This window comes from Vulpes vulpes, chromosome 7 (genome assembly GCF_048418805.1).
Source record: "Vulpes vulpes isolate BD-2025 chromosome 7, VulVul3, whole genome shotgun sequence".
NCBI lineage: Eukaryota > Metazoa > Chordata > Mammalia > Carnivora > Canidae > Vulpes > Vulpes vulpes.
The window spans coordinates 65,975,104-65,998,402 of record NC_132786.1 but is presented as its reverse complement, the minus strand read 5'-3'; the positions used below and the strand labels follow the sequence as shown (position 1 = coordinate 65,998,402).

Below are 23,299 nucleotides of genomic sequence, written 5' to 3'. Positions count from 1 at the left end.
GACAACGTCATGTTCTAGATCCTCTGTCATCTTTTTTAGTTCTTTAGTTGGAAAGGTGGAGCTCTAAGCATGTTGTTCTGGTGCTTGCTTCTCTCATGGTCCGACATACATCAGTAGGAGGATGGAAAAAAGAAAGATCTGTGGGTCCTCCTTTGGTTGGAGAACAATGTTCTTCACCCTCCCCCAGTGTTCTAGGGGTCTCTAATCTTCATGGGCTAGGGTGTGAGAACATGGAGAAAAAATGAGATGTCTTCTATTCTCTCTGAGCATTTGGGGTTCTCTTCCCTATGCTGTGGGGGAGAGCGGGGGACTACTTCTGGATGTTGAGCTGCCCTGTGTGTAGACAAGGGGGAAAAGGTAGACTCACTTTTGTTTGGTGGATTTTGAATTCTGTTTTTTTTTTCCTCCCCAATCTGCCTGCTGCTGCTTACTTTGAGAACCTTCAAACCAGCTCCATGGCCCTGTGGCTATATTTGGTGACTGAGATAGGGTGGAGTATTTGTGCCCAAAACTGGGACTAACCACAGGTGTTTTTGTAAAAATATGTATTCTAATTTTTTGTAATTATGTAGATGGACCCAAACTTTGGTGTTTCTAGTGTGGGACAAATCCTAGGTATCCTTGTGGTGATATTTGTAACTCAATCAGGTCAATTTTGAAGGTAAACCACTGTGTATCTGGGGGCCTCATGGTGTGGGCTCAGCTGTGCAGTCAGGGTGACTATGGAGAGTCCACATACTTCCTGAGCACAGCCAGTGGCATGCCATCTCAAGCACACACAAACATGCACACACATACATGTGTGCAATTTAAATACATTCATGTGTGCACACACACATGCACAGACACATATACATGTTCACAACACACGTATACACATGCATGGACATATATACACCCCAGCACACCTTTTAACACACACATAAACATACATACACAGAAACATACATGCATGTACATTTAAACATATATTCTCATAACACATGCATAGATATACATACACACATACACATTTAAACACATGCATAGAAATACATAAATATATACATGGACATACACCCATACATACATACATACCCCCCATATATACACAGACATACCCACGCACAGTGTGATGAGGAATGATTTTATGACATGAATATCAAAGAGACACAATTTCCTTCAAGGTTAATCTGTGAGGATTCCTGTGAAGTGAACATCAGAAATAAGAGACTTGGTGTAATCTTATCTTGAGGATGCAGGTGAATCTGGGGCCACAGAATGAGTGGCAGGTGCCTCACCATACAGTCTGAAAGGTGTGTATCCAGCTGGCCATTGCTGAGGATGATGGTTGGCTGTGTGGTTGAGGTGTTCTCTGCTTTCACATGGTAGTGCTTGTGAGGACTCATCCATTTGCTGAATTCTGGTGGTAGCCTGAAGGGGTGGAAAAATTATAGAGAGGCCATGATTCCAGAAATAAGGCTGTTATTGGCTGGAAGGGCAGATATGGCAGGAGCTCATGTGAACATCACATCCACAAGAAGCATGTGGACTCCACTTAATCTGTTTGGCCACTGGAGACATCTTACTGCAGAGATTTTGCCTCTGGAGGTGTCTGGGTCAAATAGAGGTGGTGGTTGAAGGGACAGAGAGGGTGTATGAATGTATGAAGTGGTGCTCAGGTGGGTGTGGGCTGAGAAACAGTAGGCATAGGTGAGTCTTACAAGCTTAGGTGAACACTGAGCACTGATAGACTGAGGGGCCACCATCTGAGATGTGGCATGTGGATAGGAGCAGATTCACTGGGAGGAGCAGGTAACAAACTAGCCTGGGATTTCTGGGGGGTGGTTGGCTGTCTGGACATGGTACTCAGTTGATGCTGATCTGGGAATAGATATTCAGGATTTGTTGGCATTTTGGTGGTGGGAGGGACTGGGGGAAGAAGTACTGTGGAAGGAGTGGGTGATGATGGGACCTAGCCCTGGGATCCTGAGGGAGCTGGGACCATATAGGCCTGGAAGGTTGGAGGGAGAACCCAGTGGCATGAAGGCTGATCACAGCCCCTATTAGCCACTGCACAGATTGTTGGATCATCACTCCATCCAGCTGCCTGCCCCAGGTGAAAGTCAGCTGGATGCTTTATGTTTTTCTCCATGAAAAATACAGGTTGAGGCATAAAAATAAAACTGTCTATACTTTGGCTATGTGCATTTCAAAAATACTAAAAATTCAATTAAATATCTTGTAACTCAGGATATTGCCCATTCTTGGTGATATAACATAAAGAATTCTCCCTGAGAATACCTATGCTTTGATGTGCAGGTCCAAAATCAAGAGTTTCATTGACTTCTATTGGGAAAATAGAGAGGTGTTCTCAAAGCAGAGTCTCTAGTAGTTGAAATTGGAAAGGTAGAGTTAAAAGCACCCCCTCTGGATTTCAGGTTCCAGCAGTACTGTGGACTTCTATAGTTTGAAAACTCTCCCACTATGGACATCTCAAAATGTTAGGCAGAATGTAACAAAGTCAGGTCAATTTAATGGACTGGCAAGGAGAAAAAAAGGGACATTTCGAGGTGCTAGAGAGGAGGAGGCACTAAAGAAACTAAAGCAGTGCATGATGAGTTGGTGCACAGTTGCTGCGGGGAGTTTGGGTCCCAGGGACCTGGGTCTGACTTACCAGCTTGCAAATAGGCATGAGAACAAATAGGAAGTGGAGCAGAGATCAGCATAAAGAGATGGAAACCTTCTAGAACTACATCATTAAAGAAAAAGTGGACCAGAAGAGCAATCTCCTGCAGCCCAGGGAGGTCACAGGGGACTTGTACATCTTCCTTGGCTCAGGTGGGAAAAGTTCCCTCTAAGAAATAGGAAACTATTTCTCACTTGGGATTGAGATTTCAATTTATAATACTAGGGACCCCAGACTGAGAAGTTAACCTACAAATGGGGCTCCGGGCCAGTAGTAGTCCTGGAGTGCCTGGCAATGGTAAGAGTACAAGGAGGGTTACCCCACCACCAGAGCCACATGGCAAAGGATGCCACATCAGATGTACTCACAATAAAATGTATCTAAGCACCGGAGGAACAATCCTATATAGAAGAGAGTTGGAAGTCACAGAAAAAATTGGGATTAGACCCCCCAGGGACCTCATATGATGAAGCAGCACACTGAAGATGAGTAATATGGGAGACTTGGAAAAGCAAGAAAAAAGTAAAATAATAATAAGAACAGGCAGATTCAAAGAAGCAGCAAGTGAAGCTTCTTGAATGGGAAACACAGCATTCAGAATGAACAACTTAGTGAAGAAATAAAAACACATTAGACAGAAAAATCACTGAATTGGAAGATAGATTTAGGAGAAGTTACACAGAGTGGAACACAGAAACAAAAAAAAGGACAGATGTAGAGAAGAGAAGCAGTTGGCCAGGTGTATGTCCAAAAGGACTTTTAGGAGAGACTGGAGAGAATGAGAAGTTAAAAGTCTGAAGGCCATCATGCAGAGAACTTTTAGCAGCAGTTGAAGATGTGAATGCTAAGCTTCAGGACTTCCAAGTGATCATGGGAAATGTAGGAAAAATAAATTCCCAGCTATATGCATCCTAGTGAACCACAGAAAAACAAAGATCAATGGGAGGACAGTTATCCTTGTCAACGGCAACGAAGATCATCTTTAATGTTCTGGGGGAAGAGAACAGTCAACTAGAATTCTGTATCCAGCTAAACTATCATTCAAAAGTTCAAGTGAAATAAAGATGTTTTCAGCAAGTTAATGAAGAGAATTTACCACTCACAAAAGCTAGCTGGAAAAAATTACTGATGAATATATGTTCAAAGGAAAAAATATTTAGTCTAGAGTGACAGAGTGGGTCCTAGAAGTAATGTGACATGAAGGCAAAGAGGTAAATTGATAAAACCATGCCCAGTCCTAAGGCCAGGGTTTGATTATGAGGATGGTGATTGGCTTGCTAGAATCTACAGGCTGAATTAGAAGTTGTGTCTGTGTTCTTGTGACTTGGGTGTAATCCATTGATGGTGACAGTGCATAGGAAATTCTCCCTGAAAATACCTGTGCTTTGACGTGCAGGCAATAGGGTATGCCTCCATAGGTTAGGAGAGTTATGGGATCACAGATGATAAATGCCAAATCCTGAATTGTAACACTCATCTACCTGGAAATTATTTGACTTGTCTTCACATCCTGAGAACTAAGCAATTCCTTGCTTTATGTGTCTTTAGACTGTAGGGTTCTCCATGTAGAGGGTGCTAGGAGCAGAGCAGGCTTGTGGCCGAGGCATCCTAGGGTTGGCATCCGAAAGGTAGACCCTCATCTGATTCTAGGTATTTGATTGTCCCTCTGTGTCCCCAGAGCCCTCTGCGGTGTTTGCCAAGGAGCAGCCACCATGCAGTGAGGTGCAGGCCAAGGCGGGCGGCAGCGCCACGCTGAGCTGCGAGGTGGCCCAGGCCGGGACCGAGGTGACGTGGTACAAGGACGGGAAGAAGCTGAGTGCGAGCTCCAGGGTGCACGTGGAGGCCCAGGGCTGCAGCAGGAGGCTGGTGGTGCAGCAGGCGGGGCGGGCCGACGCCGGGGAGTACAGCTGCGAGGCCGGGGGCCAGAAGGTGTCCTTCCGCCTGGACGTCGCAGGTCAGTTCGCGGAGAATAGCCTGGATTACAGGCGATGGTCACACTAGCCCACAGCCCAGACGGACCCGGGAGCTTTCCTGTCCCTTCCTCCCAGCTGCCACTTTCTGTCTGGTGGCTGATCCCAGAGATATTGCCGGGCAAGGGTTTACTGAAGCGAATGGGCCCCTCGTGGGCAACCCTCAGCCACTCGTTCGGAATGCACGGTTGTTCTTTGCCGTCCGGCACCTGGGCTCCATTTGGTGTCCCGGCCATAGTTGACCAGATGTCCTCACCTGTGGATGCTCTAGTGGTTCCCAGAGGCCTCGTTGGGTGTTTCTCACCATCGAGAGACGTGTGGAGTCCAGTGCCCAGGGCAAGCACGCGGGCACCCAGTCATCCCTGGAATTATCTCGACACTGCGTGTTTGTGATGGAGGTTTTAGGTGTCCTGGGCGTGCTTCTTTCCTTGCACACGGGTATGGAACCTCTCTGCACAAAGGCCAGAGAGATGCTCATGGCAGAGCCTCAAGGAAATAGTGAGCATGGAAGTGGTAGCCAAGCACCCGTGGTGCAACAGGCGTGTGTCCGGGAGCTGCCTTCACAAAGCTCGTCCTGTATCATTTTGTCTCCAGTTAGGATATCCCGTGTTAGAACTCCGTGGGATTCCGAGGCAAGGGTTGAGAGAGGGAGAGGAGTACGCAGCCCATGGGCACACTTGTGACCCAGAGCGCTGTGGTGGCGACCCCCCCTCGACTGGCAGAAAGGGTCTGCGATGGGGGCCCATGAGCTGTGCCTCCCGGGCCGGTTCTCAGAGAATCCTGTGACTTTGTCTTTATGTTCCGTGTCTCGGATGAGGGTCAGCGCAGCCCCGCCCTGGCCCTGGGGCCGCACACAGTGGACTGCTGTTGTCTCAGGAGATCATGACCCCGCGGGCGTGCATGGACACCGCCACGGCGGCTGTGCGCCTTTTCGACTTGCTGTTTAAGACAGTCTGACACCATTTAATGCAAGAGAATCAGAATGGTGATGACACGTTGTCCCAGCGGTTGTAGGAAAGGAAATCAAACTGATGTATGAAGTCAACAGTGGGGCTCCCTGCGTGGGTCTGTGGGTGAAGCGTCTGCCTTCGGCTCAGGTCCTGTTCCCATGCTCCCAGGATCGAGCTGTGTCGGGCTCCCAGCTTAACGGGGGTCTCCTTCTCCCTCTGCCTGCCCCCCTCCCCCCGCTTGCTTTCTCTCTTCCCCTCTCTCCAACAGAATCTTAGGAGAAGTAGACAATGCAAACGGCCCCGCCGGGATGTAGCGCCAGTAACAAAATGTCTTTGTGAATCCACGTGTGAGTCCAAAGGCTTGCCGGGTGAATTCTTCCAGATATGCTGGAATTTAATCACTTCTTGCTCGTGGACTTTCTTATACAGAATAGGAAAGGAGCTGTGCTCTTATCTCATTTTACGTGGTAGCGTAAGTTCTATAGCAAAGCAGGCCGGGGCTGTAGAAACACTTCATAGTGTAGGTCTGTCATGGATTTCAGGGTCTCTGCGTGAGACGAAGTATGAGCAAGGTGACACCAGTCTGTCGGAAGCATCACACGGGGGATAGAGGTACAGCTTCATTACCCCCCAGCCCATCACCAACGGCTGTCGGCACAGAGTCGGTGGGAGCAGGGACCCATGTGGGCCTGAGGGCCACACAGCTGGTGCCCAGCCTGGAGAACTTCCCAGCTTCCTGGGTACTCCCGCTTCCCCAGTGCTGCATCTTTTAATTTTTTTTTTTTTTTTTAAGATTTTATTTGAGAGAGCACAAGCAGGGGGAGCAGCAGAGGGAGAGGGAGAAGCAGATTCCTTGCTGAGCAGGGAACCCCCCGCCCCCCCCCGCCCCGCCCGCTTCCCCCCGCCCCAATGCAGAGCTCAATCCCAGGACCCTGAGATCCTGACCTGAGCCACCCCGGCACCGCCCAGTACTACATCTTGACTCAGATATGGTTTTGATCATGCGTCCCCCTGTGTCCCCAGAGCCTACACTGGTGTTTGCCAAGGAGCAGCCAGCACGCAGTGAGGTGCAGGCCAAGGCGGGCGGCAGCGCCACGCTGAGCTGCGAGGTGGCCCAGGCCGGGACCGAGGTGACGTGGTACAAGGACGGGAAGAAGCTGAGTGCGAGCTCCAGGGTGCACGTGGAGGCCCAGGGCTGCAGCAGGAGGCTGGTGGTGCAGCAGGCGGGGCGGGCCGACGCCGGGGAGTACAGCTGCGAGGCCGGGGGCCAGAAGGTGTCCTTCCGCCTGGACGTCGCAGGTCAGTTCCACCAACTGAGTCTTGTGTGGAGGTGATGAAGGGATTGCATTACACACCCCATAGGCCCTGCTGCTCCCTGCATTCGTCCTCACCTTTTCACCTCTGCCATCCTGTTGCCTCTATTTTCGTAGCCATGGCTGGACGGATGGAGGTTTAATGAGAAGGGTGTGTGTGTGCAGTGACAGGGCCGTTTTTGCGCCCCCGAGCGGTGCTGTCATGTCCTAATGCTTAGTCATGCATCTGAGCACCTGCACAGAACCCTCCCAGAGTTCCTCGGTGACCAGGATGATGGCTGTGCTCCACGCTCGGGTAGAGGCATCAAGTAGACTAAGCATCTCACACCTTGGTTATGTGACTGTGCTTTTTTGCGGGGCACTGTCCGGGGTTCTTCTTAGCAGGAGACATTTCAGTTTCTTGAAACCAATAGGGGAGGTCTTGACCATATAATCATATTTGGAAATATGTCAACTAAACTTTAGATTATCCTGTCCTGGTTGCTTCAGGATATTGTTTTTCACATGGATGTGCGGTATCTGTGCAGCTCGACGCAGGGGTAGTTTGCAGATCAAGGGGTCAAAACAAAACAGAAACAGAGTTTTGCATAAACGGACTCCTGCCAAACCGCAGGTTTGTTTGTTTCTACTGCAATGTCTATACGATAAGGAGAGAGGAGTTGTTTTCATAAACGGTGCTTGAATCATTTAAAATAGGGAAAAAATTAAACTGTAATGGAATTCACACAACACCCAAAAGCCATGTCCTGGTAGGACAGCAACCATGAAACCTTCAGATGACACACAGTTGTTTGAAGATTCGGGTAAGGAAAGATTCCTTCCATAGAACTTGAAAGCTCTGAATGCAATAGGACAAGATAGACATATGTGATGACACTAGCATTGAGAATTTCATTCCTCTGAAGAGGCCATAAGAGAGTGAAAAGGCAAGCCACAGGTTTGGGAAAACAACTTTAAACACATAGTTGTCAGTCTCTAACTTTTAAGGAAAGAGTGCCTTAAAATGAATAGAGAAAAGACGGTACTGTTGGTGAGTGAGCAGAGACATGAACAGTGTCCCCACAGTGGAGCAACCAGGAGTGGGCAGCCCAGTAATACTGGGGGAGGTGCCAGGCCTCATGAGTCAGCAGACAGTGACAGAGATGCTGGGGGAAGTACAGGGACTCCACCAGATAGACACCAGTTGAAAATACTAAGATAGGAGACGGCTGGAGACTCGGAAGCTTTGTAGACCATAGCGGGGGAAAGTTCCCTTCAAACTCTACAGAAATGTCGAATGTCCTCCGGGAAAGTAGAACAATCCATGTATCATGACCACAGAGTCCATGTACACAGAAGTGTCCCAGACTGCCCCCTGGAACAGCCCAGGTGGGGCAATGATGGGATGTGTGGTGCCCCCTGGAACAGCCTATGTGGAGCAGAGTTAGAATGTACTGTCCTCACCTGGAGGGCCCACATGGGGCAGTTGTAGGATGTATGATCCCAACTGGAGCAGCTCTCACGGAGTTCTAGGAGAAGATATGGTCTGCTCCTGGACAAGCCCATGTGGATCAGCCTGGAATGGAGGTGCCTCACTGGGTGGCCCACATGCGGCGGTGATAAACATTCTAGCCCCACCTGGAACCAGACTAGGTGGGACACTTTTAGAATGTGGCGCCCCCCCCCCCCCCGCCCCACCTGGAAAGCGTGTGTAGAGCCATGATGGGATGTGTGGTCCCCACGTCTAGGGGCCCCTGTGGAGCAGTGAGGGATGGGCACATGAATCGTGTCCCTCATGGTCGAGAAGCTATGGGGCTTCTCCAGTCACATGGCTGGCGCAGAGCCTGGGGACGTTCCCAGTCCCCTGCAGCCCCGTGTAATCTTTCTCCCCCCAGTGCTGCCTTCCTCCCTTGGATGGTGCCTCTGACCCTGCATGTCCCCCTGTGTCCCCAGAGCCTACACTGGTGTTTGCCAAGGAGCAGCCAGCACGCAGTGAGGTGCAGGCCAAGGCGGGCGGCAGCGCCACGCTGAGCTGCGAGGTGGCCCAGGCCGGGACCGAGGTGACGTGGTACAAGGACGGGAAGAAGCTGAGTGCGAGCTCCAGGGTGCACGTGGAGGCCCAGGGCTGCAGCAGGAGGCTGGTGGTGCAGCAGGCGGGGCGGGCCGACGCCGGGGAGTACAGCTGCGAGGCCGGGGGCCAGAAGGTGTCCTTCCGCCTGGACGTCGCAGGTCAGTTCGCGGAGAATAGCCTGGATTACAGGCGATGGTCACACTAGCCCACAGCCCAGACGGACCCGGGAGCTTTCCTGTCCCTTCCTCCCAGCTGCCACTTTCTGTCTGGTGGCTGATCCCAGAGATATTGCCGGGCAAGGGTTTACTGAAGCGAATGGGCCCCTCGTGGGCAACCCTCAGCCACTCGTTCGGAATGCACGGTTGTTCTTTGCCGTCCGGCACCTGGGCTCCATTTGGTGTCCCGGCCATAGTTGACCAGATGTCCTCACCTGTGGATGCTCTAGTGGTTCCCAGAGGCCTCGTTGGGTGTTTCTCACCATCGAGAGACGTGTGGAGTCCAGTGCCCAGGGCAAGCACGCGGGCACCCAGTCATCCCTGGAATTATCTCGACACTGCGTGTTTGTGATGGAGGTTTTAGGTGTCCTGGGCGTGCTTCTTTCCTTGCACACGGGTATGGAACCTCTCTGCACAAAGGCCAGAGAGATGCTCATGGCAGAGCCTCAAGGAAATAGTGAGCATGGAAGTGGTAGCCAAGCACCCGTGGTGCAACAGGCGTGTGTCCGGGAGCTGCCTTCACAAAGCTCGTCCTGTATCATTTTGTCTCCAGTTAGGATATCCCGTGTTAGAACTCCGTGGGATTCCGAGGCAAGGGTTGAGAGAGGGAGAGGAGTACGCAGCCCATGGGCACACTTGTGACCCAGAGCGCTGTGGTGGCGACCCCCCCTCGACTGGCAGAAAGGGTCTGCGATGGGGGCCCATGAGCTGTGCCTCCCGGGCCGGTTCTCAGAGAATCCTGTGACTTTGTCTTTATGTTCCGTGTCTCGGATGAGGGTCAGCGCAGCCCCGCCCTGGCCCTGGGGCCGCACACAGTGGACTGCTGTTGTCTCAGGAGATCATGACCCCGCGGGCGTGCATGGACACCGCCACGGCGGCTGTGCGCCTTTTCGACTTGCTGTTTAAGACAGTCTGACACCATTTAATGCAAGAGAATCAGAATGGTGATGACACGTTGTCCCAGCGGTTGTAGGAAAGGAAATCAAACTGATGTATGAAGTCAACAGTGGGGCTCCCTGCGTGGGTCTGTGGGTGAAGCGTCTGCCTTCGGCTCAGGTCCTGTTCCCATGCTCCCAGGATCGAGCTGTGTCGGGCTCCCAGCTTAACGGGGGTCTCCTTCTCCCTCTGCCTGCCCCCCTCCCCCCGCTTGCTTTCTCTCTTCCCCTCTCTCCAACAGAATCTTAGGAGAAGTAGACAATGCAAACGGCCCCGCCGGGATGTAGCGCCAGTAACAAAATGTCTTTGTGAATCCACGTGTGAGTCCAAAGGCTTGCCGGGTGAATTCTTCCAGATATGCTGGAATTTAATCACTTCTTGCTCGTGGACTTTCTTATACAGAATAGGAAAGGAGCTGTGCTCTTATCTCATTTTACGTGGTAGCGTAAGTTCTATAGCAAAGCAGGCCGGGGCTGTAGAAACACTTCATAGTGTAGGTCTGTCATGGATTTCAGGGTCTCTGCGTGAGACGAAGTATGAGCAAGGTGACACCAGTCTGTCGGAAGCATCACACGGGGGATAGAGGTACAGCTTCATTACCCCCCAGCCCATCACCAACGGCTGTCGGCACAGAGTCGGTGGGAGCAGGGACCCATGTGGGCCTGAGGGCCACACAGCTGGTGCCCAGCCTGGAGAACTTCCCAGCTTCCTGGGTACTCCCGCTTCCCCAGTGCTGCATCTTTTAATTTTTTTTTTTTTTTTTAAGATTTTATTTGAGAGAGCACAAGCAGGGGGAGCAGCAGAGGGAGAGGGAGAAGCAGATTCCTTGCTGAGCAGGGAACCCCCCGCCCCCCCCCCGCCCCGCCCGCTTCCCCCCGCCCCAATGCAGAGCTCAATCCCAGGACCCTGAGATCCTGACCTGAGCCACCCCGGCACCGCCCAGTACTACATCTTGACTCAGATATGGTTTTGATCATGCGTCCCCCTGTGTCCCCAGAGCCTACACTGGTGTTTGCCAAGGAGCAGCCAGCACGCAGTGAGGTGCAGGCCAAGGCGGGCGGCAGCGCCACGCTGAGCTGCGAGGTGGCCCAGGCCGGGACCGAGGTGACGTGGTACAAGGACGGGAAGAAGCTGAGTGCGAGCTCCAGGGTGCACGTGGAGGCCCAGGGCTGCAGCAGGAGGCTGGTGGTGCAGCAGGCGGGGCGGGCCGACGCCGGGGAGTACAGCTGCGAGGCCGGGGGCCAGAAGGTGTCCTTCCGCCTGGACGTCGCAGGTCAGTTCCACCAACTGAGTCTTGTGTGGAGGTGATGAAGGGATTGCATTACACACCCCATAGGCCCTGCTGCTCCCTGCATTCGTCCTCACCTTTTCACCTCTGCCATCCTGTTGCCTCTATTTTCGTAGCCATGGCTGGACGGATGGAGGTTTAATGAGAAGGGTGTGTGTGTGCAGTGACAGGGCCGTTTTTGCGCCCCCGAGCGGTGCTGTCATGTCCTAATGCTTAGTCATGCATCTGAGCACCTGCACAGAACCCTCCCAGAGTTCCTCGGTGACCAGGATGATGGCTGTGCTCCACGCTCGGGTAGAGGCATCAAGTAGACTAAGCATCTCACACCTTGGTTATGTGACTGTGCTTTTTTGCGGGGCACTGTCCGGGGTTCTTCTTAGCAGGAGACATTTCAGTTTCTTGAAACCAATAGGGGAGGTCTTGACCATATAATCATATTTGGAAATATGTCAACTAAACTTTAGATTATCCTGTCCTGGTTGCTTCAGGATATTGTTTTTCACATGGATGTGCGGTATCTGTGCAGCTCGACGCAGGGGTAGTTTGCAGATCAAGGGGTCAAAACAAAACAGAAACAGAGTTTTGCATAAACGGACTCCTGCCAAACCGCAGGTTTGTTTGTTTCTACTGCAATGTCTATACGATAAGGAGAGAGGAGTTGTTTTCATAAACGGTGCTTGAATCATTTAAAATAGGGAAAAAATTAAACTGTAATGGAATTCACACAACACCCAAAAGCCATGTCCTGGTAGGACAGCAACCATGAAACCTTCAGATGACACACAGTTGTTTGAAGATTCGGGTAAGGAAAGATTCCTTCCATAGAACTTGAAAGCTCTGAATGCAATAGGACAAGATAGACATATGTGATGACACTAGCATTGAGAATTTCATTCCTCTGAAGAGGCCATAAGAGAGTGAAAAGGCAAGCCACAGGTTTGGGAAAACAACTTTAAACACATAGTTGTCAGTCTCTAACTTTTAAGGAAAGAGTGCCTTAAAATGAATAGAGAAAAGACGGTACTGTTGGTGAGTGAGCAGAGACATGAACAGTGTCCCCACAGTGGAGCAACCAGGAGTGGGCAGCCCAGTAATACTGGGGGAGGTGCCAGGCCTCATGAGTCAGCAGACAGTGACAGAGATGCTGGGGGAAGTACAGGGACTCCACCAGATAGACACCAGTTGAAAATACTAAGATAGGAGACGGCTGGAGACTCGGAAGCTTTGTAGACCATAGCGGGGGAAAGTTCCCTTCAAACTCTACAGAAATGTCGAATGTCCTCCGGGAAAGTAGAACAATCCATGTATCATGACCACAGAGTCCATGTACACAGAAGTGTCCCAGACTGCCCCCTGGAACAGCCCAGGTGGGGCAATGATGGGATGTGTGGTGCCCCCTGGAACAGCCTATGTGGAGCAGAGTTAGAATGTACTGTCCTCACCTGGAGGGCCCACATGGGGCAGTTGTAGGATGTATGATCCCAACTGGAGCAGCTCTCACGGAGTTCTAGGAGAAGATATGGTCTGCTCCTGGACAAGCCCATGTGGATCAGCCTGGAATGGAGGTGCCTCACTGGGTGGCCCACATGCGGCGGTGATAAACATTCTAGCCCCACCTGGAACCAGACTAGGTGGGACACTTTTAGAATGTGGCGCCCCCCCCCCCCCCGCCCCACCTGGAAAGCGTGTGTAGAGCCATGATGGGATGTGTGGTCCCCACGTCTAGGGGCCCCTGTGGAGCAGTGAGGGATGGGCACATGAATCGTGTCCCTCATGGTCGAGAAGCTATGGGGCTTCTCCAGTCACATGGCTGGCGCAGAGCCTGGGGACGTTCCCAGTCCCCTGCAGCCCCGTGTAATCTTTCTCCCCCCAGTGCTGCCTTCCTCCCTTGGATGGTGCCTCTGACCCTGCATGTCCCCCTGTGTCCCCAGAGCCTACACTGGTGTTTGCCAAGGAGCAGCCAGCACGCAGTGAGGTGCAGGCCAAGGCGGGCGGCAGCGCCACGCTGAGCTGCGAGGTGGCCCAGGCCGGGACCGAGGTGACGTGGTACAAGGACGGGAAGAAGCTGAGTGCGAGCTCCAGGGTGCACGTGGAGGCCCAGGGCTGCAGCAGGAGGCTGGTGGTGCAGCAGGCGGGGCGGGCCGACGCCGGGGAGTACAGCTGCGAGGCCGGGGGCCAGAAGGTGTCCTTCCGCCTGGACGTCGCAGGTCAGTTCGCGGAGAATAGCCTGGATTACAGGCGATGGTCACACTAGCCCACAGCCCAGACGGACCCGGGAGCTTTCCTGTCCCTTCCTCCCAGCTGCCACTTTCTGTCTGGTGGCTGATCCCAGAGATATTGCCGGGCAAGGGTTTACTGAAGCGAATGGGCCCCTCGTGGGCAACCCTCAGCCACTCGTTCGGAATGCACGGTTGTTCTTTGCCGTCCGGCACCTGGGCTCCATTTGGTGTCCCGGCCATAGTTGACCAGATGTCCTCACCTGTGGATGCTCTAGTGGTTCCCAGAGGCCTCGTTGGGTGTTTCTCACCATCGAGAGACGTGTGGAGTCCAGTGCCCAGGGCAAGCACGCGGGCACCCAGTCATCCCTGGAATTATCTCGACACTGCGTGTTTGTGATGGAGGTTTTAGGTGTCCTGGGCGTGCTTCTTTCCTTGCACACGGGTATGGAACCTCTCTGCACAAAGGCCAGAGAGATGCTCATGGCAGAGCCTCAAGGAAATAGTGAGCATGGAAGTGGTAGCCAAGCACCCGTGGTGCAACAGGCGTGTGTCCGGGAGCTGCCTTCACAAAGCTCGTCCTGTATCATTTTGTCTCCAGTTAGGATATCCCGTGTTAGAACTCCGTGGGATTCCGAGGCAAGGGTTGAGAGAGGGAGAGGAGTACGCAGCCCATGGGCACACTTGTGACCCAGAGCGCTGTGGTGGCGACCCCCCCTCGACTGGCAGAAAGGGTCTGCGATGGGGGCCCATGAGCTGTGCCTCCCGGGCCGGTTCTCAGAGAATCCTGTGACTTTGTCTTTATGTTCCGTGTCTCGGATGAGGGTCAGCGCAGCCCCGCCCTGGCCCTGGGGCCGCACACAGTGGACTGCTGTTGTCTCAGGAGATCATGACCCCGCGGGCGTGCATGGACACCGCCACGGCGGCTGTGCGCCTTTTCGACTTGCTGTTTAAGACAGTCTGACACCATTTAATGCAAGAGAATCAGAATGGTGATGACACGTTGTCCCAGCGGTTGTAGGAAAGGAAATCAAACTGATGTATGAAGTCAACAGTGGGGCTCCCTGCGTGGGTCTGTGGGTGAAGCGTCTGCCTTCGGCTCAGGTCCTGTTCCCATGCTCCCAGGATCGAGCTGTGTCGGGCTCCCAGCTTAACGGGGGTCTCCTTCTCCCTCTGCCTGCCCCCCTCCCCCCGCTTGCTTTCTCTCTTCCCCTCTCTCCAACAGAATCTTAGGAGAAGTAGACAATGCAAACGGCCCCGCCGGGATGTAGCACCAGTAACAAAATGTCTTTGTGAATCCACGTGTGAGTCCAAAGGCTTGCCGGGTGAATTCTTCCAGATATGCTGGAATTTAATCACTTCTTGCTCGTGGACTTTCTTATACAGAATAGGAAAGGAGCTGTGCTCTTATCTCATTTTACGTGGTAGCGTAAGTTCTATAGCAAAGCAGGCCGGGGCTGTAGAAACACTTCATAGTGTAGGTCTGTCATGGATTTCAGGGTCTCTGCGTGAGACGAAGTATGAGCAAGGTGACACCAGTCTGTCGGAAGCATCACACGGGGGATAGAGGTACAGCTTCATTACCCCCCAGCCCATCACCAACGGCTGTCGGCACAGAGTCGGTGGGAGCAGGGACCCATGTGGGCCTGAGGGCCACACAGCTGGTGCCCAGCCTGGAGAACTTCCCAGCTTCCTGGGTACTCCCGCTTCCCCAGTGCTGCATCTTTTAATTTTTTTTTTTTTTTTAAGATTTTATTTGAGAGAGCACAAGCAGGGGGAGCAGCAGAGGGAGAGGGAGAAGCAGATTCCTTGCTGAGCAGGGAACCCCCCGCCCCCCCCCCCGCCCCGCCCGCTTCCCCCCGCCCCAATGCAGAGCTCAATCCCAGGACCCTGAGATCCTGACCTGAGCCACCCCGGCACCGCCCAGTACTACATCTTGACTCAGATATGGTTTTGATCATGCGTCCCCCTGTGTCCCCAGAGCCTACACTGGTGTTTGCCAAGGAGCAGCCAGCACGCAGTGAGGTGCAGGCCAAGGCGGGCGGCAGCGCCACGCTGAGCTGCGAGGTGGCCCAGGCCGGGACCGAGGTGACGTGGTACAAGGACGGGAAGAAGCTGAGTGCGAGCTCCAGGGTGCACGTGGAGGCCCAGGGCTGCAGCAGGAGGCTGGTGGTGCAGCAGGCGGGGCGGGCCGACGCCGGGGAGTACAGCTGCGAGGCCGGGGGCCAGAAGGTGTCCTTCCGCCTGGACGTCGCAGGTCAGTTCCACCAACTGAGTCTTGTGTGGAGGTGATGAAGGGATTGCATTACACACCCCATAGGCCCTGCTGCTCCCTGCATTCGTCCTCACCTTTTCACCTCTGCCATCCTGTTGCCTCTATTTTCGTAGCCATGGCTGGACGGATGGAGGTTTAATGAGAAGGGTGTGTGTGTGCAGTGACAGGGCCGTTTTTGCGCCCCCGAGCGGTGCTGTCATGTCCTAATGCTTAGTCATGCATCTGAGCACCTGCACAGAACCCTCCCAGAGTTCCTCGGTGACCAGGATGATGGCTGTGCTCCACGCTCGGGTAGAGGCATCAAGTAGACTAAGCATCTCACACCTTGGTTATGTGACTGTGCTTTTTTGCGGGGCACTGTCCGGGGTTCTTCTTAGCAGGAGACATTTCAGTTTCTTGAAACCAATAGGGGAGGTCTTGACCATATAATCATATTTGGAAATATGTCAACTAAACTTTAGATTATCCTGTCCTGGTTGCTTCAGGATATTGTTTTTCACATGGATGTGCGGTATCTGTGCAGCTCGACGCAGGGGTAGTTTGCAGATCAAGGGGTCAAAACAAAACAGAAACAGAGTTTTGCATAAACGGACTCCTGCCAAACCGCAGGTTTGTTTGTTTCTACTGCAATGTCTATACGATAAGGAGAGAGGAGTTGTTTTCATAAACGGTGCTTGAATCATTTAAAATAGGGAAAAAATTAAACTGTAATGGAATTCACACAACACCCAAAAGCCATGTCCTGGTAGGACAGCAACCATGAAACCTTCAGATGACACACAGTTGTTTGAAGATTCGGGTAAGGAAAGATTCCTTCCATAGAACTTGAAAGCTCTGAATGCAATAGGACAAGATAGACATATGTGATGACACTAGCATTGAGAATTTCATTCCTCTGAAGAGGCCATAAGAGAGTGAAAAGGCAAGCCACAGGTTTGGGAAAACAACTTTAAACACATAGTTGTCAGTCTCTAACTTTTAAGGAAAGAGTGCCTTAAAATGAATAGAGAAAAGACGGTACTGTTGGTGAGTGAGCAGAGACATGAACAGTGTCCCCACAGTGGAGCAACCAGGAGTGGGCAGCCCAGTAATACTGGGGGAGGTGCCAGGCCTCATGAGTCAGCAGACAGTGACAGAGATGCTGGGGGAAGTACAGGGACTCCACCAGATAGACACCAGTTGAAAATACTAAGATAGGAGATGGCTGGAGACTCGGAAGCTTTGTAGACCATAGCGGGGGAAAGTTCCCTTCAAACTCTACAGAAATGTCGAATGTCCTCCGGGAAAGTAGAACAATCCATGTATCATGACCACAGAGTCCATGTACACAGAAGTGTCCCAGACTGCCCCCTGGAACAGCCCAGGTGGGGCAATGATGGGATGTGTGGTGCCCCCTGGAACAGCCTATGTGGAGCAGAGTTAGAATGTACTGTCCTCACCTGGAGGGCCCACATGGGGCAGTTGTAGGATGTATGATCCCAACTGGAGCAGCTCTCACGGAGTTCTAGGAGAAGATATGGTCTGCTCCTGGACAAGCCCATGTGGATCAGCCTGGAATGGAGGTGCCTCACTGGGTGGCCCACATGCGGCGGTGATAAACATTCTAGCCCCACCTGGAACCAGACTAGGTGGGACACTTTTAGAATGTGGCGCCCCCCCCCCCCCGCCCCACCTGGAAAGCGTGTGTAGAGCCATGATGGGATGTGTGGTCCCCACGTCTAGGGGCCCCTGTGGAGCAGTGAGGGATGGGCACATGAATCGTGTCCCTCATGGTCGAGAAGCTATGGGGCTTCTCCAGTCACATGGCTGGCGCAGAGCCTGGGGACGTTCCCAGTCCCCTGCAGCCCCGTGTAATCTTTCTCCCCCCAGTGCTGCCTTCCTCCCTTGGATGGTGCCTCTGACCCTGCATGTCCCCCTGTGTCCCCAGAGCCTACACTGGTGTTTGCCAAGGAGCAGCCAGCACGCAGTGAGGTGCAGGCCAAGGCGGGCGGCAGCGCCACGCTGAGCTGCGAGGTGGCCCAGGCCGGGACCGAGGTGACGTGGTACAAGGACGGAAAGAAGCTGAGTGCGAGCTCCAGGGTGCACGTGGAGGCCCAGGGCTGCAGCAGGAGGCTGGTGGTGCAGCAGGCGGGGCGGGCCGACGCCGGGGAGTACAGCTGCGAGGCCGGGGGCCAGAAGGTGTCCTTCCGCCTGGACGTCGCAGGTCAGTTCGCGGAGAATAGCCTGGATTACAGGCGATGGTCACACTAGCCCACAGCCCAGACGGACCCGGGAGCTTTCCTGTCCCTTCCTCCCAGCTGCCACTTTCTGTCTGGTGGCTGATCCCAGAGATATTGCCGGGCAAGGGTTTACTGAAGCGAATGGGCCCCTCGTGGGCAACCCTCAGCCACTCGTTCGGAATGCACGGTTGTTCTTTGCCGTCCGGCACCTGGGCTCCATTTGGTGTCCCGGCCATAGTTGACCAGATGTCCTCACCTGTGGATGCTCTAGTGGTTCCCAGAGGCCTCGTTGGGTGTTTCTCACCATCGAGAGACGTGTGGAGTCCAGTGCCCAGGGCAAGCACGCGGGCACCCAGTCATCCCTGGAATTATCTCGACACTGCGTGTTTGTGATGGAGGTTTTAGGTGTCCTGGGCGTGCTTCTTTCCTTGCACACGGGTATGGAACCTCTCTGCACAAAGGCCAGAGAGATGCTCATGGCAGAGCCTCAAGGAAATAGTGAGCATGGAAGTGGTAGCCAAGCACCCGTGGTGCAACAGGCGTGTGTCCGGGAGCTGCCTTCACAAAGCTTGTCCTGTATCATTTTGTCTCCAGTTAGGATATCCCGTGTTAGAACTCCGTGGGATTCCGAGGCAAGGGTTGAGAGAGGGAGAGGAGTACGCAGCCCATGGGCACACTTGTGACCCAGAGCGCTGTGGTGGCGACCCCCCCTCGACTGGCAGAAAGGGTCTGCGATGGGGGCCCATGAGCTGTGCCTCCCGGGCCGGTTCTCAGAGAATCCTGTGACTTTGTCTTTATGTTCCGTGTCTCGGATGAGGGTCAGCGCAGCCCCGCCCTGGCCCTGGGGCCGCACACAGTGGACTGCTGTTGTCTCAGGAGATCATGACCCCGCGGGCGTGCATGGACACCGCCACGGCGGCTGTGCGCCTTTTCGACTTGCTGTTTAAGACAGTCTGACACCATTTAATGCAAGAGAATCAGAATGGTGATGACACGTTGTCCCAGCGGTTGTAGGAAAGGAAATCAAACTGATGTATGAAGTCAACAGTGGGGCTCCCTGCGTGGGTCTGTGGGTGAAGCGTCTGCCTTCGGCTCAGGTCCTGTTCCCATGCTCCCAGGATCGAGCTGTGTCGGGCTCCCAGCTTAACGGGGGTCTCCTTCTCCCTCTGCCTGCCCCCCTCCCCCCGCTTGCTTTCTCTCTTCCCCTCTCTCCAACAGAATCTTAGGAGAAGTAGACAATGCAAACGGCCCCGCCGGGATGTAGCGCCAGTAACAAAATGTCTTTGTGAATCCACGTGTGAGTCCAAAGGCTTGCCGGGTGAATTCTTCCAGATATGCTGGAATTTAATCACTTCTTGCTCGTGGACTTTCTTATACAGAATAGGAAAGGAGCTGTGCTCTTATCTCATTTTACGTGGTAGCGTAAGTTCTATAGCAAAGCAGGCCGGGGCTGTAGAAACACTTCATAGTGTAGGTCTGTCATGGATTTCAGGGTCTCTGCGTGAGACGAAGTATGAGCAAGGTGACACCAGTCTGTCGGAAGCATCACACGGGGGATAGAGGTACAGCTTCATTACCCCCCAGCCCATCACCAACGGCTGTCGGCACAGAGTCGGTGGGAGCAGGGACCCATGTGGGCCTGAGGGCCACACAGCTGGTGCCCAGCCTGGAGAACTTCCCAGCTTCCTGGGTACTCCCGCTTCCCCAGTGCTGCATCTTTTAATTTTTTTTTTTTTTTTAAGATTTTATTTGAGAGAGCACAAGCAGGGGGAGCAGCAGAGGGAGAGGGAGAAGCAGATTCCTTGCTGAGCAGGGAACCCCCCGCCCCCCCCCGCCCCGCCCGCTTCCCCCCGCCCCAATGCAGAGCTCAATCCCAGGACCCTGAGATCCTGACCTGAGCCACCCCGGCACCGCCCAGTACTACATCTTGACTCAGATATGGTTTTGATCATGCGTCCCCCTGTGTCCCCAGAGCCTACACTGGTGTTTGCCAAGGAGCAGCCAGCACGCAGTGAGGTGCAGGCCAAGGCGGGCGGCAGCGCCACGCTGAGCTGCGAGGTGGCCCAGGCCGGGACCGAGGTGACGTGGTACAAGGACGGGAAGAAGCTGAGTGCGAGCTCCAGGGTGCACGTGGAGGCCCAGGGCTGCAGCAGGAGGCTGGTGGTGCAGCAGGCGGGGCGGGCCGACGCCGGGGAGTACAGCTGCGAGGCCGGGGGCCAGAAGGTGTCCTTCCGCCTGGACGTCGCAGGTCAGTTCCACCAACTGAGTCTTGTGTGGAGGTGATGAAGGGATTGCATTACACACCCCATAGGCCCTGCTGCTCCCTGCATTCGTCCTCACCTTTTCACCTCTGCCATCCTGTTGCCTCTATTTTCGTAGCCATGGCTGGACGGATGGAGGTTTAATGAGAAGGGTGTGTGTGTGCAGTGACAGGGCCGTTTTTGCGCCCCCGAGCGGTGCTGTCATGTCCTAATGCTTAGTCATGCATCTGAGCACCTGCACAGAACCCTCCCAGAGTTCCTCGGTGACCAGGATGATGGCTGTGCTCCACGCTCGGGTAGAGGCATCAAGTAGACTAAGCATCTCACACCTTGGTTATGTGACTGTGCTTTTTTGCGGGGCACTGTCCGGGGTTCTTCTTAGCAGGAGACATTTCAGTTTCTTGAAACCAATAGGGGAGGTCTTGACCATATAATCATATTTGGAAATATGTCAACTAAACTTTAGATTATCCTGTCCTGGTTGCTTCAGGATATTGTTTTTCACATGGATGTGCGGTATCTGTGCAGCTCGACGCAGGGGTAGTTTGCAGATCAAGGGGTCAAAACAAAACAGAAACAGAGTTTTGCATAAACGGACTCCTGCCAAACCGCAGGTTTGTTTGTTTCTACTGCAATGTCTATACGATAAGGAGAGAGGAGTTGTTTTCATAAACGGTGCTTGAATCATTTAAAATAGGGAAAAAATTAAACTGTAATGGAATTCACACAACACCCAAAAGCCATGTCCTGGTAGGACAGCAACCATGAAACCTTCAGATGACACACAGTTGTTTGAAGATTCGGGTAAGGAAAGATTCCTTCCATAGAACTTGAAAGCTCTGAATGCAATAGGACAAGATAGACATATGTGATGACACTAGCATTGAGAATTTCATTCCTCTGAAGAGGCCATAAGAGAGTGAAAAGGCAAGCCACAGGTTTGGGAAAACAACTTTAAACACATAGTTGTCAGTCTCTAACTTTTAAGGAAAGAGTGCCTTAAAATGAATAGAGAAAAGACGGTACTGTTGGTGAGTGAGCAGAGACATGAACAGTGTCCCCACAGTGGAGCAACCAGGAGTGGGCAGCCCAGTAATACTGGGGGAGGTGCCAGGCCTCATGAGTCAGCAGACAGTGACAGAGATGCTGGGGGAAGTACAGGGACTCCACCAGATAGACACCAGTTGAAAATACTAAGATAGGAGACGGCTGGAGACTCGGAAGCTTTGTAGACCATAGCGGGGGAAAGTTCCCTTCAAACTCTACAGAAATGTCGAATGTCCTCCGGGAAAGTAGAACAATCCATGTATCATGACCACAGAGTCCATGTACACAGAAGTGTCCCAGACTGCCCCCTGGAACAGCCCAGGTGGGGCAATGATGGGATGTGTGGTGCCCCCTGGAACAGCCTATGTGGAGCAGAGTTAGAATGTACTGTCCTCACCTGGAGGGCCCACATGGGGCAGTTGTAGGATGTATGATCCCAACTGGAGCAGCTCTCACGGAGTTCTAGGAGAAGATATGGTCTGCTCCTGGACAAGCCCATGTGGATCAGCCTGGAATGGAGGTGCCTCACTGGGTGGCCCACATGCGGCGGTGATAAACATTCTAGCCCCACCTGGAACCAGACTAGGTGGGACACTTTTAGAATGTGGCGCCCCCCCCCCCCGCCCCACCTGGAAAGCGTGTGTAGAGCCATGATGGGATGTGTGGTCCCCACGTCTAGGGGCCCCTGTGGAGCAGTGAGGGATGGGCACATGAATCGTGTCCCTCATGGTCGAGAAGCTATGGGGCTTCTCCAGTCACATGGCTGGCGCAGAGCCTGGGGACGTTCCCAGTCCCCTGCAGCCCCGTGTAATCTTTCTCCCCCCAGTGCTGCCTTCCTCCCTTGGATGGTGCCTCTGACCCTGCATGTCCCCCTGTGTCCCCAGAGCCTACACTGGTGTTTGCCAAGGAGCAGCCAGCACGCAGTGAGGTGCAGGCCAAGGCGGGCGGCAGCGCCACGCTGAGCTGCGAGGTGGCCCAGGCCGGGACCGAGGTGACGTGGTACAAGGACGGGAAGAAGCTGAGTGCGAGCTCCAGGGTGCACGTGGAGGCCCAGGGCTGCAGCAGGAGGCTGGTGGTGCAGCAGGCGGGGCGGGCCGACGCCGGGGAGTACAGCTGCGAGGCCGGGGGCCAGAAGGTGTCCTTCCGCCTGGACGTCGCAGGTCAGTTCGCGGAGAATAGCCTGGATTACAGGCGATGGTCACACTAGCCCACAGCCCAGACGGACCCGGGAGCTTTCCTGTCCCTTCCTCCCAGCTGCCACTTTCTGTCTGGTGGCTGATCCCAGAGATATTGCCGGGCAAGGGTTTACTGAAGCGAATGGGCCCCTCGTGGGCAACCCTCAGCCACTCGTTCGGAATGCACGGTTGTTCTTTGCCGTCCGGCACCTGGGCTCCATTTGGTGTCCCGGCCATAGTTGACCAGATGTCCTCACCTGTGGATGCTCTAGTGGTTCCCAGAGGCCTCGTTGGGTGTTTCTCACCATCGAGAGACGTGTGGAGTCCAGTGCCCAGGGCAAGCACGCGGGCACCCAGTCATCCCTGGAATTATCTCGACACTGCGTGTTTGTGATGGAGGTTTTAGGTGTCCTGGGCGTGCTTCTTTCCTTGCACACGGGTATGGAACCTCTCTGCACAAAGGCCAGAGAGATGCTCATGGCAGAGCCTCAAGGAAATAGTGAGCATGGAAGTGGTAGCCAAGCACCCGTGGTGCAACAGGCGTGTGTCCGGGAGCTGCCTTCACAAAGCTTGTCCTGTATCATTTTGTCTCCAGTTAGGATATCCCGTGTTAGAACTCCGTGGGATTCCGAGGCAAGGGTTGAGAGAGGGAGAGGAGTACGCAGCCCATGGGCACACTTGTGACCCAGAGCGCTGTGGTGGCGACCCCCCCTCGA

At 53.6% G+C, this 23,299-nt stretch overlaps 1 protein-coding gene across 14 annotated transcripts in view; it reads left to right on the top strand.

The window, feature by feature from the left end:
• The window catches only part of OBSCN (obscurin, cytoskeletal calmodulin and titin-interacting RhoGEF), a 130,846-nt gene that overhangs the window by 27,399 nt on the left and 80,148 nt on the right, over positions 1-23,299 (top strand). For all 14 annotated transcript variants that reach the window (XM_072763960.1, XM_072763961.1, XM_072763958.1 and 11 more), the window contains 9 exons: positions 4,347-4,622; positions 6,612-6,887; positions 8,834-9,109; positions 11,100-11,375; positions 13,322-13,597; positions 15,588-15,863; positions 17,809-18,084; positions 20,073-20,348; positions 22,293-22,568. In XM_072763960.1, the coding sequence (XP_072620061.1) occupies positions 4,347-4,622; positions 6,612-6,887; positions 8,834-9,109; positions 11,100-11,375; positions 13,322-13,597; positions 15,588-15,863; positions 17,809-18,084; positions 20,073-20,348; positions 22,293-22,568 (2,484 nt within the window). The remainder of the gene's footprint in view (positions 1-4,346; positions 4,623-6,611; positions 6,888-8,833; positions 9,110-11,099; positions 11,376-13,321; positions 13,598-15,587; positions 15,864-17,808; positions 18,085-20,072; positions 20,349-22,292; positions 22,569-23,299) is intronic.